We start from the raw sequence: 26059 nt of genomic DNA on the forward strand, positions 1-26059 counted from the left end.
ATGTTGTTGTTGTTGTTAAGATGTATGACTGTAAAACCAGTTACACTATCCTGGTCCACCTGTGTCCGTGTTTAAGGTCGCTAACATACAGCTTGAGCTGTGGCACTCTATCTGGGTTAAGATGGTTCGAATCCTGGTGCTGGAAAAAATCACATACACACACACATACACACACACACACACACACACACACACACACACACACAAATACATACATGTGGTATTACAAATAGTGCATAATGGAGAATGTTGTTAATAAATGAATTATCCTAGTTCCTAGAAGTAAACCTTTACTGTGATCATCTCTAAGAAACCATACCATTATTTGAAAAATTACATTTTTTTTCTGTTAGTGCTCAAAATTTAGAAAGGTCTTGTAAAAACCTGAAGTCGGTATCTTTGAAACTCAACGATAAGGCTAGTTTTAATGAACTGCTGAAAATCAATTTTAAAAATAACAGTTTTTGCTTTTATCATACACATTAGGATTTCTTCTAATAGGAGGAGTTGAAATGTAAATATCAATTTTTTTCTCTCCCACTGTGTGTATTCCTCACCATGAAAAATCTCTACATGCAACTCAAGGAATTAGAGACTGCATAAATTAAAATAAATGCTGATTATTTTTACATTAATCCTGTTATTTTTTTATTAACCTCTGTCAGATTATTATGAGAAACTGTTAATTCGTCTTAGTCAGAATATATTTATTTCATGAAGAAAATCCCTTTGATACTAAAATATGTATGATTTTTGTTATATCATCATTTTAGTCTGTAGAAGTAGTGTGGTGTTAATGCTAAATGGTTGATATATAACTATCATTACCTTGAAAATGTTGAGACGAGAGGACAGAGTTAAAATTTCATTGACAAATATTATTATTATTTATTACATTGATCTTAGGCTTAAATAAATAATGACCATTAATGTCCATCATTGTAGAGTAAACATAATGAAGTCCTTGGAATTAGTTTTGTGAAGTAGAATAATAAACTGACCTATGGTTAAGTATATAATTTTCAAGTTAAAATAACCTCTACTTCATGTCACCTATTCCATTCTTCTTTTCTTTTTTTTTTACAGTTGGCATTGTATGTATTGTCTTTCCTTGAACCACGTGATCTTCTAAGAGCCGCACAAACGTGTCGCAGTTGGCGGTTCTTAGCAGAAGACAATCTTCTGTGGCGGGAAAAATGCCGTGAAGCTGGTATAGAGGAAGTAAGAGAGTCTTTTAGCCGTCGGAAACCAAGATTAAATCCCGTTACTTCTCCGTGGAAGGTAATATGTCTTAAAGTTTGTACTATCTTCATGGTCTCCAGCTGCTTACATTAATGTGATAACTACTTGAGAATACTCCATTACTATGAATTCCATGTATCTTTTGGTTTTTTTCCCCATCTATTCTAATATTTAGCATGACTTCATGCTGTCCCTGTCTAGAGCAAGTCTCTTAACAAATATATGCTGGACATTACTGCCTTCACTAAAGTAAAATATATTCTAACTCTATTCTGCTGATGGACCAACTATCTGCTGAATCACAGTATTCCAAAGTAACTAATTATAGTGACCAGAAGGTGCAGTTATTTGTATCAAGGTATTGGACCCTTCTGGAATAATGTTCCCATTTTTTAATTCACACAATTTTATTGTTAAATAATAGTACATTGTTTAAAGCTATTCAAACGCATGTGTTTGTTTTACAGTGTGTGAGTCAATTTTATGAAATACATTGTGATGCTTATTCATGAGGCAGAACTTCAGGTCAAGATACACAATGTGCATGAAAAGAATTAGGATTAACAGTGATCTGTGACAACAAAGATTAATCTTTGCAGAGTCAAATTAACTTTATGCTGTCACAATTTGTTACTGCTTCCTTGCCCTTTCTTGAACCTTTTGAATATCTCAGCACAGAACTGTGACTTTCCCCTCTCATATTGCATGCACATTGTTCTACGCCGTTTTCTGCTATTGTTTTCCTCTTTCACACCCCTATCATAACTACAGTATCACAGAAATAACTATCATTTCCAAGAACTGTTACTCTTTATCATGCTACAGTGTTCATTGTTTGAGTAGTAAGTAACTAGGTGGTCACCTTTTGTTCAGCATATAGTTTTTTGTTAGTTACTCTTCTTACATGGTTAAGAACTTGGTTTCACATACTGCAACAATGTCGAAAATTTTGAAATTCTGAGTAATGCAAGTCAATGCTAGACATTTAATTTGGAGAAACAGATATTATTAGACTCTTCATGATCTTTTGTATTTTACTATGGAATAAGCAAAATTCTTAATGTAACATCTTTAAAGAACACCCACAGGAAATTATATCCACCACAGAAATTAAAGGGAAAGACCTGTCATTCAAGTATTAAGAAGACTGATATGTAGAAGGTGGATCACTTTGTGCTTTGCGTTTTGAATTCCGTCTAATTACGAAGTAATGTAGAATACTGCACTTCCATCCTTATTGCACAGTGGCTGATTCACTATTGCAATGGTAGTCACGAAAAAAAACTTAATGGAATATTTGTGTTCTTCGTTAGGAAAAGTATGAAATTTTCTATATTCCATACAGTGTAAAAATAAAATAATTCTTTCAGATTTTGTATTGTCATTCTTGTGCAGATACTAATACAGGGTGTATACGCTTGAGGAAAAACCCAGGAATTTTTTCATCTGGGAGAAAACCGTGAAAAACGCTGTAATTTTTTAAAATTCTGGGAATTTTTCATTGTTTCAGCCTTCAGCAAAATTTTTGTAGTTTTGCCTGGTAAGAACTGATAAACAGAAAAATTTGACAGTCTGTTGGATAAAGACTATGGAATACTTCACAACAATAAACTGCTGCCAATGATCGTGATGTCGCAGCTGTTTACATTTAGTTCATTTGAGCATTTGCCTGCGGGCCCAAGGGCATGCACAACTGAGTTGCGTATGGGCAGTACCTTCTCCCACTTCTGCCTATTTCAAGTGTGGCTGTTAGCTGTATCAGCAGTAGCAGCAAGTAGTCAAATTTTTTCTGGCGCACCCAAGCTGCCAGATTCGCACATGCACATAGCACTCTGGGTTGTAATGGGGAGGGGGTTAGTCTCCACTTACACAGTGTTTATGTTTCTTGATTTTGTTGTTTCCTCTTCGTTTATACTTCTCACGTCAAATGAAAACAAAATGGATTTCTGTGGGTGGAAGCTATGAGGTGAATTAAAATACATTCACATAATTACATAACACTAGCATATGTTACTAGTTTCAGTTAACTGATTTTTATTTTATTTCTGCCTTTTTGGCAGTCAAGCATTAATTGCCTTGCATAACAGTGAAGTTATTTTTGTCAGTTTGCTAGGTAAATGTGTCTTTTATTAATCCTTTCCCAGAGGCAGTCAATTTAATAGAAATGAAATGTTTCCGTAATATTGGCTAGTTTCAACTGCTTACTGAATTTCAAGTGCACATTTTCATCTTCAGGCACATATGGCATTATGCCATAATAAAGAACCAAACACGAGATAATACAGTACTGGTACACCAAGAAAATTTGCATCCCAAAAATCGCACCAAAAAGCTTAATATTATGTTGGGGCCTACTTTGTTGTGAATCTGAACATATGAATGTGCATGTTAAGCTGAAGTATGCATTTTAACGTGGTTTACGAAATTCTGATCCTCTCAGAGTATCCTATTTATTTTAGGACATCATGTAAGACCTCTAAATACTATATATGTACGAGCATATGGGCTTCCTGCATCATTTTAGCCACCCACGCACAGTAAAGTCTGTTTTCTGGCACTCTCTGGCAACTGCTGATACAAAGCTATTTCTAACAGGTTATGGGAAAGTATTGCGAATGGTGCTTTGAAAAGCGTTAGTTTCAAAGTAAACTTCGCCTTTACGCAAGATGAATTATGTTATGTGTGTGATTGTGCAATGAATTTCTTAAATTAGAGCATTTGACTCTCATTTAAAGCTTAACACATTGATGACTAGCTACTTACAAGAATTTTGAACACAGAAGACCAAATATTAATGTCTTTATTTAAAATTTTACAGGCACATTTCTGTGATGTATTGTGAAGAGTAATACACCCAAAAAAGACAGTATTATATGTGAAAGCTTAGCTTTTGTTGTAGCTACACTACGTACATTAATTTCAACCATTAACTTTTCCTATTTGTGTGTTCACACTACTTAAGTGATGTTGCTATTGGCTGGCTACATAAAGTTTCCTATGCTCTAAATATCTGCTGTCATTGGCTGGCAAGATCCCATGACATAAGCTATGATGGGTTTACAAAAGCACTTTTCAATCTAGATTTCAGTGCTTCCACAACTAACATGCTGTGTTTAGTGGAATTCGAATCTATATTTTCGCAATACGAATACAAAAATATGCAGCGTAAATGTTGCTGCACATCACAGATACTTCCAGATTTATTTATTTATTTTTTTTTTGTTCGGAGTTTCTTCATTCTCTGAAGTTCCATGCTGGGGGATTGATATTTTTACAGTCCCGAGGGAAAGTATACTGCAACTAATCACGGAAAAAGTGTATTTTTCACCTTGGGAAAAGTGTATTTTCATGTGGGGAGAAAGTGCTTTTTTAATCAGGAAATCTGGGAAAAATCCGGGAATTTTTTTTCTTGTACACCTATACACCCTGTAATAGGAAAAACATTAATCACTGTTACAACTATCCCATTGTTTCATAAGAAGACACTAAATGGATGACATGATATGATTGCTCCAATCAGTATAATGTTGAAACATACAAACAGAAAATTCTTGACGTGATTTGAAGAGGACTTCCTATTTTCTGCTGTAATTTCACAGCTAGTATTAATATTGAAATTTAAATTTGAGGATTTGCATTGCATAACAAGACATTGATATTATGTTGTGTATAACAGTTACCATTCCTTCATTTCCCAAGAATATTAGTTTTGTGACCAGAAATGTGAGAAAATAATGCCTTTGTGTAATGTATTTTGATTAAAAAGTAATGTAATTTTGTGTTTATATTCCAGGCAGCTTTCATGCGCCAGCATACGATAGAAATGAATTGGAGGGTAAAACCAATTCGACCACCAAAAGTCCTCAAAGGCCATGACGACCATGTAATAACATGCCTGCAATTCTCAGGGAATCGGATAGTAAGTGGGTCAGATGACAATACGTTAAAAGTGTGGTCAGCAACCACAGGAAAGGTGAGTTATCATTGAATTGTGCCCCAGTATTTCACAGTAAAATAGTATCCATTTTCCTTCTTGATATTGTCCTTTTAGGTCTGTAACCATACTTCATGCAAAAATATTAGTAATGCCAAATAATTGTGCTGTTCTGTACAGTTTTTTTAATTTTGTGTGTGTGTGTGTGTGTGTGTGTGTGTGTGTGTGTGTGTGTTTAAATGAGCAATGATAAATTAATTCTTGTACATACACAAATTATGCTAATTCTGCATGGGTGGATGGTGTATCCCTCCCTCCTCTTCCTCTTCCTCTTCCTCCCCTCCCTCCCTCCCTCCCTCCCTCCCTCCCTCCCCTCCCCCAAAGCCCACACCTCTTCTGCGGATATGTGTGTGGTGCACAAGGGATACCAAGCTATTGCAGCCTTCTTCTCTCCCGGGCTGTACTCTCTTCCCCTCCTTTATGACAAACCAGCTATTGCCATGGTTATGCTTTTCCATTGTCATTTTTGTCTCTGTATCCCCCCCCCCCCCCCATTGTATTTGACCTCCCTTTCCAAACTGCCATTTGAGGAAGAGCTCCCTCCTTAGTGTCTCCAGTCCGAGTCTCTCTCTCTCTCTCTCTCTCTCTCTCTCTCTCTCTCTCTCTCTCTCTCTCTCTCTCCCCCCCTCCCTCTCCCTCCCTCCCTCCCCCGCCCCACCCAGCCCCAATCCTAGCCGCATTCATTTCCCACCATACCTCTCCTACCCCCTCTCCCACACATCCAGCCTGCTAGGTCACCAGCACATGTAGACAGTCTGTGTGGTGGGGCTGTTATTTACCCATCCATCTGAGCCACCAGAGACAACACACAAATCACCCTTCTGGTGCCTGACCTGTCACAAACTTGGTTATTCCAAGGTGTGGGTGTTCATCTTTTTGGGGCATTTGTACTCCCAACAATGACCGCTCTGTCCGGTACCCCTTACTGCACCTGGGTGGCACCCACAGTGTGAGCTGCTGATTGGAATGGGTGGTACCAGGGCAGACACACTGCACATAAAACATGCCAAGCTCCTTATTTCTGGCCACTCTTCCGTGGCTGTCTATTCAGACAGGACGGTTTTCTCTCCATCTCTACTTTTGCTTCCTTGGCCTTCCCCTCCATGACCACCACTTGGAAGGAGGGCCAAGCCCTGTGGCTAAGGATAAAACCCTTACCACATTACTTGGTTTTCTGCTATCAAACTGCTCATATTTGTAGAATGTATGGAAGATAAGTTTGGTGAAGTTCACCTAGTAAGATGCGATCTGGTTTCCTACTGATTAAAACTTCTATTGCCAGTCAATTGGTTTCCCTTCGTATTGGCAAGCACTTAGAAGCCGTCCTATTGATCACTTCTCACTTAAATATAACCTAGGACATTATCTTCCACAGGGACCTTCTTTACAATCTGGCGAGGAACTCAGTAATAATCTGGCATGGCGCGGCTTTAATTTCTTCTGGCGAGTCCAGAGACGTCCTGAGGAGAGTCGCATTGATACCGGCACTTTCATTCTGGTTTTTGAGGAGGTATCATTTCAGAAAGAGTTGAAGTTATGGTTTACCATTGTAATGGTAAGCCTTGTATCCCATCTTTTGTGAGGTGAATCCTATTTGCAGCAACTGTGGCTATCAAGTCCATGTGGGGAGTCCTTGCACCGCCTCACCCTAGTACATGAACTGTTCCAGTCTACATTCTCCTCACTTGCTAGATTGCCTGATACAAGATTAAGGAATTCAAAACTCTTGACGTCTATCCTACTCTGAGGCCTGCCAGAAACTTAACAATCTCCACCTGGTGTCTTTAACATTTGCCTTCGCTTCTGTTGCGTCCTTTCCTCCTCCCCGGCAGTTCCTGTTCCTTCCCCTCACAGAACTGCTCCTTCTCATTGGCTGGAGAAGAAAAGCTCTTCTCTGGCACCCAATGGAGGTGGGGCTCCCTCTATGAACTCCATCCCTGGTGTCTTCACAAGAAGCAGACTGTCGCTTTGAGTTGGATGCAGAACCCATGCTTTGTGGGCCTCAAGGCCACTCATTGTCTTTCAGATTATGATACTGCTGCAACTTGGTCTTTTCCTGATGACACTTCCTCTTGCAGTCTGAAGGAGAAGAAAAAGTTGCACAAGTCTCAGGACGTGGCACCCACAACATCCCAGGGTCCAATTTTACATTCATGGATGTCATTCCATCCTTACTGCTGACAGACACTGACTTGGCACAATGACCGACTGTGGCCCATTCAACATCCATCCAGCCTCTTCTACTATTCTCTTCCAGTGGAACTGTAATAGTCAGTAGCATCACCTTTTGGAATTGCAGTCTCTTGTTTCTCTCTACTCTGTAACTTGTGTTGTACTGCAGGAATCTCATTTGTGGATATTCATTTGCCAAGCCTTCTGCTGGAACTGGGCCGGCCCATTGCGAGCCTCTGGTGAAATTGTTGCACATGGAAATTATTATTTCCATTGTTACTCTGCATACTGCACTAGAAGTGGTTTTTCAGATCGATTTAGACTATGCAATAATGGTATTCAATCTTTATCTCCCCCCAGATTGGCCTCCTATGCTTTCTGCTGTTCTTGCCCTCTAACTGCTCCCTCTCCTCTTTCTTCATCTTGGAGGTTTTAATGCCCATAACCCTCTATAGGGTTGTACTGTGACCACTGGCTGGGGCAGGATTGTTGAAGACCATCTCAGCCATTGCTCTTTCTGTTGCAGCCCTGGATTCCTCCCCTCCATTCTGTTGGGAGTTCATGATGATAGCGATCATTTACCAATTGTCTTACCTTTTCTGCAGCATCAGTCACCTCGATGCCCTCCCAGATGGGCCTTTACTAATTCTGATTGGGATGCCTTTTTCTTGGCTGCCATCCCACCCGCTCCACTGCATGACAGCATTGATGAGTTCGTACAGAGTTTGACCGATGCCATACTTTCAACAGCTGCTTCAACAATTCCTTCTTCCTAGGGTTTTCCCTGGAGAAGACTGCCTGGGTGGACCCTCAAAATCACTGAGGCTATGAAAGACTGCCTTCGTGCCCTCCAACTCTGCATACGGTATCCATCTCTCGACTGCTTCCAGGACTTTAGACGGATTTGTGCCCGAGCCTGTTTTTTTCTTAAATTCCAGAAACATATTAGTTGGGAACTATTTGCTGCTGCCATAGGGCCACATACTCCCTTTTTTGCAGTTATGGGCAAAGATCTGGCGCATTTTATGCCCTCGTCCTCTTAGAGGTGTGTCAGGAGGTTCCTTGAATGGTGTTGCCCTCGCTATCAGCCTAGACTGTATTGCTGAGCATTTTGCCAGGCCTAAGTGTTGGTCTTTTATCTGCCTGCATTCCATCTTCTCAACCATTTGGGATGATTTCCTTTATCTTTCATTCCCCACCACCTGGAGCCATATAACACTGGAAATTCATCTGCGCCTTTGCTCTGTGTCCCGACATGGCTCCTGGACTGGATTGGGTGCACAGCCAAATACTTCAACACTTATCGGTGGCTGTTGTTGTTGTGGTCTTCAGTCCAGAGACTGGTTTGATGCAGCTGTCCATGCTACTCTATCCTGTGCAAGCTCCTTCATCTCCCAGTACCTACTGCAACCTACATCCTTCTGGATCTGTTTGGTATATTCATCTCTTGGTCTCCCTCTTCGATTTTTACCCTACATGCTGCCCTCCAATACTAAATTGGTGATCCTTTGATGCCACAGAATATGCCCTACCAACCGATCCCCTCTTCTAGTCAAGTTGTGCCACAAATTTCTCTTCTCTCCAATTCTATTCAATACCTCCTCATTATTTCACCATACAGTAAAGCTGCATGCCCTCGGGAAAAATTACGGCTGTAGTTTCCCCCTTGCTTTCAGCCGTTCGCAGTACCAGCACAGCAAGGCCGTTTTGGTTAGTGCTATAAGGCCAGGTCAGTCAATCATCCAGACTGCTGCCCCTCTTCAGGAACCAATGTTTGTCTGGTCTCTCAACAGATACCCCTCCATTGTTGTTGCACCTAGGGTACGGCTATCTGTATCGCTGAGGCACACGAGCCTCCCCACCAATGGCAAGGTCCATAGTCAACATAACATACTTAAGTCTCATAAGTGAGGAGAAATTCTCTTCCAAATGGTAAGAAAGTTTCATTATTCCAGATCTGAAATAGGATAAACTGCCTCATCAGATAGAAAGCTATCATCTGATCAGTTTAACCAATGTCGTCTGAAAGATACTGGAATGTATGTTGCATTGGAGGCAGTATTGGATCCTTGAATCCCGGGATCATTTAGCTTTGATCCAGGATGATTTTCACAGAGGTGCCTCCACTGCAGATAGTGTAGTCCAAATGGAGTCTGCTATCCGAACAGCTTTTTCCCAGCATCGTCACCTTGATGCAGTCTCCTTTTGATCTGCATAAAGCTTATGATACAACTTGGTGCCTCCACATCCTTACCACCTTGTGTGAGTGGGGCCTTCATCGCCTGCTCCCGATTTTTATCTGAAACTTTCTCTCGTGCCTCAATTTAAACTACAGGTTGGTGCCTTCTGTAGTATATTCCATCTGCAGTAGAATGGGGTTCCGCAGGGTTCTGTTTAGTGTGTCCCTCTCTGCTCTGATGCAGTTCTACATTGTGTAAGTCCAGTCCCAACTAGAAAATGACAGTTTCGCATATGGCTCAGCAAAACCTTCGCTGATACAGATGCTGTACCCCCGTAGACCATTTTGGGGTACAACTGACAACTGGTGCCTTTTGGTCCAGCTGTGTGATCAGCCTCCCAGCGGAGGTAGGGGTTTCACCATTGCAAGTTTTGTGCCAACAACAGTTTATTGCGTATGCATTATGCGTCCGCTGCTTCCCAGAGTACACAAACTACCATGCTCCCCAGAGCACATGAATTACCATCTTCCCTTTCCAGATATGGAGATCCACCACCTGCAATGGCAGGTCGAGTCTGGGGTTATGATCGGCACCTGCAATTGGTCTTTTCTTTCTGAACTCCAACTTTCCCCAGTTCACTGATCCCTCTCATTTATATCTGCATGGTGCATTTCGTGTACACAGCGCTGTCTTGATCTATCACAAGGTCAGAAAGACTCAGTTCAACCCAGGGCCTTCTGCCGCCAATTTTTCTCTATCCTTGGTGCATATCGGACTTCAGAAGTAGTCTGTACTCATGGCTTGGTGGTTACCGGTCACTCAGGCTTTGCTTGTGTTCATGTGGAATGTACTGAACTCCACTCTTTGCCAGATGTTGCAGTTTTTTAACTGCAGAGTAGGTAGCCAGCTCTAGTGCTCTTGATCATTTTTGTTCCTGCACCGGTGAATCTCCCCTCATCTGTAACAGCTCTTTGGGCTGCCTACAAGCTCTTGATCAGTGTTGCCCTCACCATCCGTTGGTGTCAACTGTTGTTGGACACTCAGTGGTCTTTGGACCCCGTCACGTTAGGATTACGGGCCATGAACTCTGACAGGCTGGTCAAATTGGCAACTGGCAATCTGCCTCTTGATATTGGTATTCTACTCTTGTACCTACAGTTGGTATAAGTTGTAAGGATCTGGAATACAAAATGGTATACTTTCACTTTGCTGAACAAACTATGAGTGATAAAGGAGGTCATGAATTTGTGGATACCCTCCACGTGTGCCTCTTGCAAGGACTCCATCATCCTCTCCCAGCTCTGAATTGGCCATACTTGGCTGACTCATGGTCATCTCCTCTCTTGTAGGGACTGCCCCACTGCTATTGTAGTGCCTGGTTCACAGTGATCCACATTTTGCTGGGCTGCCCTAATCTATCCGCCATGTGACACACTTTATTCTTCCCGACTTGCTTCCCCTGGTGCTAACCTACGATATCTCAGTGGCTGACTTGGCTTTATGCTTTATTCATGAATTGGATTTTTACCATTCTCTCTAAGGGAGGGCACCTCAGTCTTGTCGGCCAATTGAGGTGTTGGCAGGAATCTGTTAGCTCCTCTGCCCAAAATGGGCATCGGTTGTCTGGGCTTGGTGGTCTGCCCCAGCCCTCGCCTTGCCCACTCTCTTGCTCATCTTCTCCCTTCTCTTTTGTTCTGTTCAGTTTAGTATTCTACCTCTGTTTTCCTGTGCTTCTCTTGTCTTGTCCTTGTTGCTTGTCATTTCTGGGTATTGTTGGTGTGGGTGTGTGTGTGTGTGTGTGTGTGTGTGTGTGTGTGTGTGTGTGGTAAGTGGTGGGGTTATATCCCCATCACACTTTCTGCCTTTGGGCGCCTCTAGCTGCTCAATGGATGCTCACCCATATTTCTTTCTCCCTCCCCCATTTTTCTTCTTCATTGTTCCTTTTTCTAGACTTTGTTGACCTTCGGTAGACTTTGGCATTTTCTTTCCTTGGGTTTCGTGCACTAAGCCCTTCTATGTTGTTAGTTTTGTTGACTTATCTGTTGCAGATAAGAGCGACTGGTGACATTGTTTGGTGCCTTTAAGCATTCAACCCACCCGTCTCTCTCTCTCTCTCTCTCTCTCTCTCTCTCTCTCTCTCTACCTCTACCTCTACCTCTACCTCTCCTTTCATCCCATCCCATCACATCTCCATCCTATAATTTCCTCATCTCCTTTTGCGGCTGCCTCGAGTCGAATGAGCCTGCAACTGCCTCAGTAGCGGAAGCGCTGATAAGACGTCACGCGCGCCTTATCGTGACGTCACTTCCGCTGATAAGTTTGATTTTCGAGCAACACGGCCCTAGTAAAACTAGGGGCCGTGTTGCGTGTGCCTCGCTTGGCGCACTGGTCAGCCCTGCCGTAGCGGCCACTGTACAGCCCTGGTCACGTGACTTGCGCGCGGCGCAGCAGGCTAAGTCACATTAGCATTAACACGTCTTCTATTCCTTGTATACAATGAAAAAGGTTTATCACTATGAACAACAGCTGTTCCATAATCCCGATCACCTTGAACACCAATTGCAAAGGTGCGATAAGCAATAATGTCTCTGTCTGCAATATACTGCTCTCCTTTCACCCATCCCACACTCTATTCCTCTCCTTTCTCCTCTACACTACCTTTCTTGGGGCTCATCCCTTAGTGCAGTGTGTCCAGGAAAATTCACTTACTCACTCTTGGTGGAGCCAATGAAATGTTTCTGTGGGTCCCTGGTCATGTCGGTTTGCCAGGAAATGAGGCTGCTGACGCTGCTGCCATGGCTGCAGTCCTCGTACCTTAACCAATGAGTACCTGTATTCCGTCCAACGATCTGTGTGTTGCCGTCTGTCAGGAGGTGGTGTCCCTTTGGCATCACCAATGGTCCCCTCCCTTCATGGGAATAAGCTTTGTCTTATTAAGCCTCTCCCGGTGCCTTGGGTGACAACCTCTCAGCCCTCCCGCCGGGAGGAGATTACTTTAACTCGGCTGCATATTGGGCAGTGCCTTTTTAGCTGTCGTCATTTGCTCAGTGGCACTACCCTGCCGCTTCGTACGCATTGTGTCCAAATTTTAACTGTCTGCCACTTCCTGCTGGAATGCCCTTTTTTAACAATTTACATTCTAGCTTGGGTTTGCCGTCTGATTCATCAGCTGTTTTAGCGAATGATGCACGGGCTGTCCACCACATTTTACTTTTTATTCACCGAAGCAATATAGTTTTGGACCCCCATTTTGTATGGTGTTTTTATGCATTTATTTATAGCCTGTTTTCCATGTGCCTGTTTTTAGCTGTCTCCTATTCTCTCCATTGGGACTGACATATAGTTGTTTCCCCTCCTCTCTGTATTCGTGTTCTATAGTTTTGACTTGGGCACGTATGACCCCAGTTGTTTTTTGCGTCCTAAAACAAAAAAAACAAACAAACTACCTTCCTCACTCCCCCCTACCCCCCTCCACCCCACGTGTGCGTGTGCGCGCGCGTGTGCGTGTGCGCGCGCGTGTGCGTGTGCGCGCGCGTGTGCGTGTGCGCGCGCGTGTGCGTGTGCGCGTGTGCGCGCGCGTGTGCGCGCGCGCGTGCGTGTGCGCGCGCGCGTGCGTGTGCGCGCGCGCGCGTGCGTGTGCGCGCGCGCGCGTGCGTGTGCGCGCGCGCGCGTGCGTGTGCGCGCGCGCGCGTGCGTGTGCGCGCGCGCGCGTGCGTGTGCGCGCGCGCGTGCGTGTGCGCGCGCGCGTGCGTGTGCGCGCGCGCGTGCGTGTGAGAGAGAGAGAGAGAGAGAGAGAGAGAGAGAGAGATAAGAGTACTACACTGTAAAATACTGTTTGTTGTATGTACTGTTGTAAAAGCTTTTGTTTTATCAACATTATTAGGAAAAGATAGATTGCTACTCACTGTAAAGATGACCTGTTGAGTTGCAGCAGACAGGCACAACAAAAAGACTGTTAAACATTATACGTTTTGCCAAAGCCTTCTTCAGCAAAGAGCGCGCGCGCACACACACACACACACACACACACACACACACACACACACACACACACACAACATAATACACAAGGCCACTACCACCAGCAGTTCTGACCCAAATACGATTGTCACGTAAATAGCAATCTGTCGTGAGGCTGGAAAGGAGGAGGGATAGCAGTGTACATGTTGTGGGAGAGAGTAATGCTGTCTCATGAGATGTGCAGGGACTGGATCGTGGCCTGGAGAGACTGCCTGGTGCAGTGTGAAGAGATGGAGTGTGTGGGGAGAAGAGGGGAGTGAAAAAGGAGAGGAGAAGAGAAGGGTAGGGACAGGCGATTGCATTAGCAGATGGTAGCACACAGTGAGGGCATGGGACATGAAAAGAGAGGACGCGATAGGATAGAGGCACCAGGGGCCGGAAAGTGTTGTGTGGAAGTTACAGGGACAGTACGTTATCATAAGTTGAGACCGGGATAATTTTGGGAGTGGAGAATATGTTGTAAGAATAACTCCATTTGCACATATCTGTAAAGCTGGTGGTGGAGGGGATAATATAGATGGCCAGAGTAATGAGGCAGCCATTGAACTCAAGCATGTAATGTTTAGTTGCGTGTTGTGGCACATGGTGGTTCACTTTGCTCTTGGCCACAGTTTGGTGATGGTCTTTCATCCTGGTGGACTGCTGGTTATTAGTCATACCAATATAAAAAAATCACTGTTCTGTGATTGTAGCAGAGCTGGTATACGACATTGGTGCTTTCACAGGTGCCTCGCCCTTTGATGGGGTAAGATAAGCCTGTGACAGTGCTGGAATAGGAAGTGCGTGGTGAATGGATTGGCCACTTCTCAGAACTGGGTCTTCCACAGGGATATGGCAAGGGGTTGGGATTGCAAGTAGCATAGGAGTGGAGTAGCATGTTGTGGCAGTGGGGTGAGTGACAGAATACACTGTAGGAGGGGTGGGAAGGAATTTTGGTAGGATGTCCCTCATTGGAGGGCATGATGAAGGTTGTGGTTCAGTTGTTCCAGTCCTGGGTGGTTTTAGATGATGAACGAGCACACTCTCATAGCTGTACACGAACATCCCTCATACCCAGGGTCTTGCCACAATTAAACACTACCTTTCCCAGGTCCTTCAGACTCCAAACCCCCCTATGTTATTACTCCTACATCTAACTATATCCTGACACACAACTATTCCTCTTCTGAAGAGGAAGTATTCTAACAAATCTCTGGCACAGCTGAAGGCACCTGCATGGAACCCTCCCTACTAACCTGTTTATGAACCATCTAGAGGAAACACTCCTAACCTCCCAAATCTCCAAACTGTTAGTCTGCTTCAGCTTCATTGATATCTTCGTGGTCTAGACTCAGGTTTGAGACACACTATCCTCATTCCTTCACACCAACACCTTCTCTCACAGTCCCTTCTCCTGGCCCCACTCAACCCATCAGTAGTTACTTATATAAGAAACTTGTGTGAGATAGATTTGTATGCAGAGCTGTTCAAAGCAATCATCGGGCTAAAGACCACTCAAACAAGATTGTTAAGGTACAAAGTTATTCTGGTTTGCCATAGAGGTTCACTGTGGTTTTGTGTAATTTATTTATTTATTTTTAACTTGGCATGTTATACAGGGTGATTCAAAAAGAATACCACAACTTTAAAAATGTGTATTTAATGAAAGAAACATAATATAACCTTCTGTTATACATCATTACAAAGAGTATTTAAAAAGGTTTTTTTTTCACTCAAAAACAAGTTCAGAGATGTTCAATATGGCCCCCTCAAGACACTCGAGCAATATCAACCCGATACTCTAACTCGTTCCACACTCTCTGTAGCATATCAGGTGTAACAGTTTGGATAGCTGCTGTTATTTCTCGTTTCAAATCATCAATGGTGGCTGGGAGAGGTGGCCGAAACACCATATCCTTAACATACCCCCATAAGAAAAAATCGCAGGGGGTAAGATCAGTGCTTCTTGGAGGCCAGTGATGAAGTGCTCTGTCACGGGCTGCTTGGCGGCCGATCCATCGCCTCGGGTAGTTGACGTTCAGGTAGTTACGGACAGATAAGTGCCAATGTGGTGGCGCTCCATCCTGCTGAAATATGAATTGTTGTGCTACTTGTTCGAGCTGAGGGAACAGCCAATTCTCTAACATCTCCAGATACTGTAGTCCAGTTACAGTAGCACCTTCGAAGAAAAAGGGACCAAAAACTTTATTGGCTGAAATGGCACAGAAAATGTTCACCTTAGGCGAGTCACGTTCATACTGAGTTGTTTCCCGCGGATTCTCAGTGCCCCATATACAGACATTGTGACGGTTGACTTTCCTGTTAGTGTGGAAAGTTGCTTCATCACTAAACACAATCTTTGAAACGAAAGATTCATCTGTTTCCATTTGAGCAAGGATAAAATCACAGAAATCGATTCTTTTAATCTTATCAGCTGCAGACAGTGCTTGAACCAATTTCAGACGATAAGGTTTCATAACTAACCTTTTTCGTAGGACTCTCCATACAGTTGATTGTGGAATTTGCAGCTCTCTGCTAGCTCTGCGAGTCAATTTTCCTGGGCTGCGAACAAATGCTTGCTGGATGCGTGCTACATTTTCATCACTCGTTCTCGGCCGTCCAGAACTTTTCCCTTTGCACAAACACCCATTCTCTGTAAACTGTTTATACCAACGTTTAATACACCACCTATCAGGAGGTTTAACACCATACTTCGTTCGAAATGCACGCTGAACAACTGTCGTCGATTCACTTCTGCCGTACTCAATAACACAAAAAGCTTTCTGTTGAGCGGTTGCCATCTTAGCATCAACTGACGCTGACGCCTAGTCAACTGCGCCTCAAGCGAACAAATGTACAACTAAATGAAACTTTATAGCTCCCTTAATTCGCCGACAGATAGTGCTTAGCTCTGCCTTTTGTCGTTGCAGAGTTTTAAATTCCTAAAGTTGTGGTATTCTTTTTGAATCATCCTGTATTATGCTACATGGAGTTGCTCTATTTTAAACCTGGAAGATACTGAAAATAGTTGTACTGAGTGGACCTTCAGGAAAGTGGGAAGTTGTGGCTTTGAAATCAATGGGGATTGATAGTGGAGTGCAATCACCATTTTCCTTTATGATGAAAAGAAATGTTTCGTAGCTTAAGAATGAATCACAGTAATTTTTGTGTGTATATCTACCAGTCAGATGAATTTTCAGCGTACTCGTAGGCTTTTTGTCTCTCAAAAGGGAGTTTCTTTGACAACATTTGAGTTTACCATTTTTTAATGCAAATATATTTCAAATATTCAACTCTTCATTTATGTACACATATTATGAAGTTATTTGCTGCAGGAATTTGGTGTCCAAGACTGTAACTGTGCCAAAAAAATTATTGAAGTTTAAAGATTTCATCAGCGAGTTTAAGGTTATAAATCTCTCTTTGTGTTGCAGTGCCTGCGTACCCTTGTGGGCCACACAGGAGGAGTGTGGTCTTCACAAATGTCGGGTACTACAATAATTAGTGGAAGCACTGATCGGACATTGAAAGTGTGGAATGCCGAGACTGGTCAGTGCATTCATACACTTTATGGGCACACATCTACTGTGCGGTGTATGCATTTACATGGAAAAAAGTGAGTACTTTCTTAAGTGTGTTTCCACAGGTTGACAGTTCGAAAAACACAATCACAAAAAGTGATTCCAGAAACTGCAGTTATATTAGCATTTATTTCCTTCCTCCTCTCCTTAAAGAATTAAACAAACGAATAAACTGCAAACTAGTGGTTGTAAAATGAGCAGGCCAGTGGAATAAAAAAGGATTTGATCTTATATATAATCATTGCTACAGTTTACACATCAGTGCCACATTCCTGTTGTGTTACTTTGCGAACTCTCCCACCCAGCTATCTGCTGTCTTTCCCTCCACCCTTCACGTACCCCACTCCAACACCTTTTTTCCTCTCACCAACACCACCCTAGACAGGTCCTCATTCCAGTGGAGCTGTAGCACAAATATAATACACAGAAGCACGAAAGAATCTGGTGTAGGCATGTGTATTATATACAGAGATATGTAAACAGGCAGAAAACAGCGTTGTGCGGTCAGCAATGCCTATATAAGACAACAATTGTCTGGCACAGTTGTTAGATCAGTTACTGCTGCTATTACTGCTGCTACAGTGGCAGGTTACCAAGATGTGAGCAAATTTGAATGTGGTGATACAGTCGGCACGAGCAGTGAGACACAGCATCTCCATGGTATTGATGAGGTGGGGCTTTTCCTGTACAACCATTTCAAGAGTGTGCTGTGAATATCAGAAATCCAGTAAAACATCAGATCTCTGACATCGCTGCAGCTGGAAAAAGATCCTGCAAGAACAGGACCGACGACGACTGCCAAGAATTGTTCAGTGTGACAGAAGTGCAACCCTTCCACAAATTGCTGCAGATTTCAATGCTGGGCCATCAACAAGTGTCAGCGTGCATACCATTCAGCAGAACATGACCAATATGGGCTTTCGTAGCCAATGACTGCACGACACAAAGCTTAATGCTTCGTCTGGGCCCTTCAACACTGACATAGGACTGTTGATGACTGGAAACAAGTTGGCTGGTGGGACGAGTCTCATTTCAAATTGTATCGAGTGGATGGAAGTGGATGTGTATGGGTATGGAGACCTCCTCATGAATCCATGGACCTGCATGTCAGCAGGGAGTCTGCAGCTCATGGTCTGGTGGTTAGCGTTGCTGTCTCTGGATCACGGTGTCCCGGGTTTGATTCCCGGATAGATTGGAGATTTGCTCTGCCCGGGAAATGGGTGTTTGATGATGATGATGATGCCAACACAATCATTTGTGGCAAGTGGAGAGATTGGACTGTGAAAAAAATCGTACTGTGTAAAAAAAATTAGGACTTCGTCCGGTGCTGATGCCCGCCCAGTTGAGCGCCACACAAACCAGTCATCATCATCGTCATCATCATGTCAGCAGGGGACTGTTCAAACTGGTGTAGGCTATGTAATGGTGTGGGCCGTGTGCAGTTGGAGTGATATGGACCCCTGATACATCTAGATACGACTCTGACAGGTGACACTAGCTAAGCATCCTGTCTGATCACCTACATCCATTCATATCAGATGAATTCACAACTGCGAATAATGACTACCAATCACTGTAGAATGGAATGATGACATTGAAAATTGGTGCTGGACTGGGACTCAAATCCGGATTTCTCGCTCCCCCCCCCCCCCCCCCCCCCTCTCCCCTGTGACACTCTTTCCCATATTTTGCAATAATACGAAACATGCTGCCTCCCCCCCCCCCCTCTCCCCTGTGACACTCTTTCCCATATTTTGCAATAATACGAAACATGCTGCCTTTCTTTGAACTTTTTCGATGTACTCCGTCAGTCCTATCTGGTAAGCATCCCACACCGCGCAGCAGTATTCTAAAAGAGGACAGACAAGCATAGTGTAGGCAGTCTCCTTAGTAGGTCTGTTACATTTTCCAAGTGTCCTGCCAATAAAACACAGTCTTTGGTTAGCCTTCCCCACAACATTTTCTATGTGTTCCTTCCAATTTAAGTTGTTTGTAATTGTAATACGTAGGTATTTAGTTGAATTTACGGCTTTTAGATTAGACTGATTTATCATGTAACAGAAGTTTGAGTTCCTTTTAGCACTCATGGATGACCTCACACTTTTCGGTATTTAGGGTCAATTGCCCCTTTTCGCACTATCCAGATATCTTCTCTAAATCGTTTTGTAGTTTGTTTTGATCTTCTGATGACTTTATTAATCAATAAATGACAGTGTCATCTGCAAACAACCGAAGATGGCTGCTCAGATTGTCTGCCGAATCACTTCTATAGATAAGGAACAGCAAAGGGACTATAACACTACCTTGGGGAACACCAGAAATCACTTCTGTTTTACTCGATGACTTTACGTCAGTTACTATGAACTGTGACCTCTCTGACAGGAAATCACAAATCCAGTCACATAACTGAGACGATATTCCATAAGCACGCAATTTCACTATGAGCCGCTTGTGTGGTACAGTATCAAAAGCCTTCCAGAAATACAGACTCAATCTGAAATCCCTTGTCAATAGCACTCAACGCTTTATGTGGATAAAGAGATAGTTGTGTTTCACAGGAACGATGTTTTCTAAACCAATGTTGACTGTGTGTCAATAGACAGTTTTCTTCGAGGTAATTCATTATGTCCGAACACAATATATGTTTCTAGAATGACATTTTCACTCTACAGTGGAGTGAGCGCTGATATAAAACTTCCTGGCAGATTAAAACTGTGTGCCGGACCGAGACTCGAACTCGGGACCTTTGCCTTTCACGGGCAAGTGCTCTACCAACTGAGCTACCAAGCATGACTCACGCACCGTCCTCACAGCTTTAATTCTGCAGGTACCTCATCTCCTACCTTCCAAACTTTACAGAAGCTCTCCTGTGAACCTTTCAGAACTAGCACTCCTGAAAGAAAGGATATTGCGGAGACATGGCTTAGCCACAGCCTGGGGGTTGTTTCTAGAATGAAATTTTCACTCTACAGCAGAGTGTGTGCTGATATGAAACTTCCTGGCAGATTAAAACTGTGTGCCAGACCGACAGTTTTAATCTGCCAGGAAGTTTCACAATATATGTTCCAAAATCCTATTGCATATTGACGTTAGCAATATGGGCCTGTAACTTAGTGGATTACTCCTCCTACCTTTCTTGAATATTGGTATTATGACCTGTGCAACTTTCCAGTCTTTGGGTCTGGATCATTCGTCTAGCGAACGGATGTATATGATTGTTAAGTATGGAGCTAATGCATCAGCATACTCCGAAAGGAAGCTAATTGGTATACAGTCTGGACCAGAAGACTTGCTTTTATTAAGTGATTTAAGTTGCTTCACTACTCCGAGGATATTTGCTTCTACGTTTCTCATGTTGGCAGCTGTTATCAATTTGAATTCTGGAATATTTACTTCGTCTTCTTTTGTGAAGGCATTTTGGAAGGCTGTGTTTAGTAATTGTGCTTTGGCAGCACTGTCTTCGATAGTATCTCCATTGCTATCGCGCATAGAAGGCATTGAGTGTTTCTTGCCGCTAACATACTTCACGTATGACCAGAATCTCTTTGGATTTTGTGCTAGGTTTGGCGACATAGTTTTGTTGTGGAAACAGTTATACGCATCTCGCATTGAAGTCCGCACTAAATTTCAAGCTTCTGTAAAAGATTGCCAATCTTGGGGATTTTGTGTCTGTTTAAATTTGGTATGTTTGTTTTGTTGTTTCTGCAACAGTGTTCTAATCCGTTTTGTGTACAAAGGAGGATCAGCTCCATGATTTGTTAATTTATTTGGTATAAATCTCTCAATTGCTGCCCATACCATTTCTTTGAATGTAAACCACATGTGGTCTACATTTATATTATTAATTTGGAATGAGTGGAGATTTTCTCTTAGGAAGGCGTCGAGTGAATTTTTATCTGCTTTTTTGAATAGGTATATTTTTTGCTTATTTTTCGAGGATTTGGGGATTACAGTATTCAATCTCGCTATGACAACCTTGTATTCACTAATACCTGAATCGGTTTTGATGATCATTATTAACTCAGGATTATTTACTGCTAAGAGGTCAAGCAAGTGTGTTTTCACAACCATTTACTATTCGTTTGGGCTCATGAACTAACTGCTCAAAATAATTTTCAGAGAATGCGTTTAGCACAATTTCGGATGATATTTTATGCATACCTCCGGAATTAAACATGTATTTCCACCAACATATCGAGGGTACGTGTTTGAAATCAAACTCAAGTTTTCTCTGAACCTTTCAGCAACTGTATCATCTGAATTGGGAGGTCGGTAAAAGGATCCAATTATTATTTTATTCCTGTTACCAACAATGATCTCTGCCCATACTAACTCACAGGAAGTATCTACTTCAATTTCGTGACAAGTTAAACTGCTTCTAACAGCAACAAACACACCACCACCAACCGCGTTTAGCCTATCCTTTCGGAACACAGTTAGGTTCTTTGAAAAAATTTTTACTGACCTTATATCTGGCTTTAGCCAGTTTTCAGTACCTATAACGATTTGAGCATCAGTGCTTTCTATTAGCGCTTGGAGCTCTGGTACTTTCCCAACACAGCTACGACAATTTACAACTGTTACATCAATGGTTCCTGTATCTGCGTTCTTCCTGTGTTCAACCTGCACCCTTTGTGACTGAAGTCCTTCTTGTGTTCTCAAGATCTACATTGTCTGTTTAGGCAAAATTGTTGTGGCAAGATCTATGTGCCTCATGGCTTAAGACCATTGCTATAGTTCACTCTGTCTAAAATGCCAAATAGTCTGATGAGCCAGGTAAACAACCAATGTCCCATGAACTCAGTGGTATTAAGGTCTAAGACTACCAACCCATTGTACATCATCCTACCAGGACCCAAGGACCCAAAGAGTTTGGTGAGCCACATGAATAGTCCTATACCTAATCATAGCTGTGCTCACAGCAGTCCAAACCTACGTCCAGCTGCTTCTAAATCTGGGAGCCTGAGATCAACACAACAAGTTTACATGCTAAACACATGCTAGGTGGCACCTCATGTGAATATTGTCATTTTGCAGTCACTCTTTTTGTAATGCATTTAAGTGTACTTGGAGCTTAGAAGTTCTGTGATGTGGGTTGGTGAGAGGCCTAGCCAATCTTCATAAATATCCACTGAGGTTGTTGCCTTCTGGATACTAACAGCTACACAGCATGAACATCTTAGAGTGTGTTATCTTAACCCTAACAAGGACATAAAGGCTCTCATTCCAGGCTCTTGTAAGTGACTTTTTGCAACCAACTTCACTGCTTATTTGTTTATAAATACTTGTCGTGTGTTGGAAGGAACATTGCATTGTACTTGTTAATAACATAGTCACTGCTTTATGTACTTGTCATACTGTTTTTGTTTTGGGTCTTATTTTCTTCAAAGTCCCATGTAAAATGTATAAACTTCATAGAAGGGGCACACATCCCTAGCTTGCAAGCTCATATTAAAAGTAATTGAAGTAATATTATTTGTGTGTTTTGTAGGGTCGTCAGTGGTTCACGGGATGCAACACTACGTGTGTGGAACATTGACTCGGGTGAGTGCCTCCATGTTCTGGTAGGACATTTGGCGGCTGTTCGCTGTGTGCAATATGATGGGCGGTTGGTAGTCAGTGGAGCATACGATTATATGGTGAAAGTGTGGAATCCTGAACGTGAAGAATGTCTGCACACGTTGCAAGGGCATACAAACAGAGTGTACTCCCTTCAGGTCAGTATGGCTTCTGTAGCTGTTGAGCTATAAATATTTTTAATTAAAACAGTTAATGTAGAAAATTTTTTAATAACTTAAAGTAGATCAGAATGTGTGGTAGATGTAATATCTTGAACATTGTGTTATCATTATTACAGCTGAGATTTCATAGTAATGTGAACTTTGTCATTACTCTAAGCACTTAACAAATGTACATAGGGAGCAAATTTCTCAAAATATGCAAAACAATTTTTCCTGTTTGAGGAGATACGTTTGTTGTGCTAGGTACGAAACTAGCTGTAAACAGGAGGAAACTAGCTACTTGCTTCAGTATTGAGAAAGTGGGAACTAGCTCACTGTTCATTCCATTATTTCTATGCTTAAGTGTCTTGCTAACATGCACGTCAATGAATGCTGAATGTCTGAAATCACACTAGCAATTCCGGTTTGCTATGAAAATGTGTTGATTTGTTATTTATTTATGTGCAGACTGTCTCCGGATTATGCGTAAATCTGTAGATGTTTGAATGATGGTAATGGATACCCACATTTTCATTCACATTTTTAAATACAGTTTTTTAAATCATGATCAACAAAAGTGTTCATTAAGACTTTTATTTTCCTTGTTGTACCCTTCTCACATAACAAGGTTAAATGTGCAACATTTCTACAAAATATCCTTGGAAAAGACTGCAGCAACATCAGATAACAATGCAGACAGTATATTTGTATTAATATTTTTGCCAAATGATCCCACTTTCTTCCTTAGCAAACATATTCACACCAATTATATTTTTGTGCATTTATTTCCTGAAGGATATGTTGAGGTAACAAAAAATTGAACATGTGCGATAATGCAATCCACATGTTTATGTTAATCAAGTAAAAAAAGATACAGATTTGTTCATTATTTAAATTATAAATTTTCCAGGAACAGTACTCACAGAGGACACTGATTCTTTCTTTACTGTCCAGTTTATCTCTCCCTTTGCCCCTTGTACCAGCTCTACTGTAGAAACTATAAAGTTTTTTGATAGTACGCTACAAAAGCCTACACTGAATGTTGAATAAGGACATTCAGCCTTTTTGTTAATAGCTGTGGGTGAGGGTTCAGTGCAACAACGTAATTTTAGGAATAATATAAGTTAATTATAGGCTAGATATTGATAGAAATTGTAGCGGAAATGCTAAGAACGTGAAGAGAGCCATAATGAAAATGATGGTGGAAGAGTACCAGCTGATAATCATTTGTAATAATGTTGTGTGCTTGTGATTTACAAGGACAATAGTACTGATAAAGTGATGTATCTAGATCGGATACCACGTTTATTATTTAAGACCAAGGAGTAACTAACTACTAGGAGCCCAAAGAGCAAACACTTATCACTGTACAAAATACTTCGAACAATGTGTGCTGTCACTATGATCTTCTCTGAAACACCTGATCACTACATCACTCGCGCACTAGTGTCAGTGATATTGGGTATTGATGCAAATGTGGCATCCCGCTCACGTGATCATTGCTTCATGTAGCTGGGTGCATTATTTTGTGAACTGCCATTTGTTGCATGTTGTGAAAGAATCATGTCCGCAGTAGTATCTGTCGTTCATTGATTGTTGTGACTGGTTCGTGTCTGGTTGGTTACTGGTAAATGAGGGTGCAGTATTCAGAGTAGGTGTAGCATCTAAGTTGCCTGTGCCAATGGGTGAGAGCTACAAAATGTAGGTTTTAAGTATCCATAGAGACTGTGGTGAAAATATCTCAAATGTCAACCTTGTTCATCTTGTCTTCCCTGTCCAGGACTGTGTAAGGTCTGTTGTATAGGGGTTGGAGTGGTTTGCGTACCGTACCGTACTGTGCTGATAAAGACTGGGTGACATGTTGCTCGGTCCTTGAAAATGAAATATTATGACTGAGTTGGCCCCTTGATGCAGCAGAGCAGAGTTTCTGGATTTCTGCCCGTAGCTTGGAGACAAAGTCCAATGCATCAACATAGTCATTAGGTGTATTCTCAAGGAATTCACATTGTAGTCATTTTGTTTGGCCATACACAAGATCAGCTACTGCAGCCTTGAGGTTTTTTTAAATGGATGCTTACAGGCCGAGAAGCCCGTTGGATAATGCTTCTGTCCAATGAGGCAAATCATGACATCTTATTGCTGCCTTCAGTTGCTGGAGCAGTCTTTCCACGTGTCAGCTGCAAGATGGTAAGCTGTAGTATGGATATGCTTCGTGCCTAACAGTGGCAAGTATTTTAAACAAATAAGACTCAAATTTGCAGCCCTGATCTGTTGTGACCTGAAGAGGCACACCTAAATGGGCAATCTATCCTTGAAAGAACTTGGTTGCCACTGTTTTAACAGTTATGTTATTCCCAGGGAAGGCCAAGCGGAAAGCATTTGATGGCTGAATCCTTCAGGTGGTGACAACGGTCCGATTATGTCTAAATGGATGTGCTTGAATTGTTGATTAGGTGGTATAAATGTTCCAGGTGGAGCTTCGACATAACAAGTGATGGTATTCCTCTGGCAAGCAGTGCACTGTCAAACAAACATCTACCGTATTTACTTGGATCTAAGCCGCACCTGAAAAATGAGGCTCAAAATCAAGAGAAAAAAATTTTCCCAAATCTAAGCCACACCTGAAATTTGAGACTCGAAATTCAAGGGGTGAGGAAAGTTTTAGGCCGCACCTCCAAATCGAAACAGTTGGTCCATTGTAATATGAGAGACAATTTAGGTCGAATGAATAATGATACAGCTACAGTAGTTTGATTCGGGTCATAAGCTTAGCAGTTAAGCTTTACCAGGTAGCCATTGCTATGCGTCAGGTGCTCTGTCCGTATTCATACAGATACCTTCCCTTTTCACGTGGTTCGTCTGGTTTGAATTGATTGCTTATTTTTCTTTGATCTGTTAAGTGCTGTTTTCTTTGTTATAGGTGTTTACATCACTCTCTACACAGAAATGAAATTAGTCATCTTAGATTTAAAAATCTAGTCAATTGCCGTGCTTCATTTCTGACTGTATCAGTATTAGGCATAAGAATAATACGAATATAAACATGACACGATATGTATATTCTTCTGCGTTTGCTGTTGTGTCACTAGTTTCGTAGTTTATTAGGCAGACAGGATGTAAATGATAGCAGCAAACACGAAAGAATACATGGCAAAATGTTTATATTCATAT

General features: G+C 42.1%; 1 protein-coding gene across 1 annotated transcript in view; it reads left to right on the plus strand.

Annotated features, from left to right (window-relative positions):
* The window catches only part of LOC124795110 (F-box/WD repeat-containing protein 7), a 149508-nt gene that overhangs the window by 65452 nt on the left and 57997 nt on the right, over positions 1-26059 (plus strand). The window contains exons 6-9 of the mRNA XM_047258962.1: positions 1087-1281; positions 5036-5215; positions 17022-17203; positions 22660-22885. Coding sequence (XP_047114918.1) covers positions 1087-1281; positions 5036-5215; positions 17022-17203; positions 22660-22885 — 783 coding nt within the window. The remainder of the gene's footprint in view (positions 1-1086; positions 1282-5035; positions 5216-17021; positions 17204-22659; positions 22886-26059) is intronic.

This window comes from Schistocerca piceifrons, chromosome 4 (genome assembly GCF_021461385.2).
Source record: "Schistocerca piceifrons isolate TAMUIC-IGC-003096 chromosome 4, iqSchPice1.1, whole genome shotgun sequence".
Taxonomy (NCBI): domain Eukaryota; kingdom Metazoa; phylum Arthropoda; class Insecta; order Orthoptera; family Acrididae; genus Schistocerca; species Schistocerca piceifrons.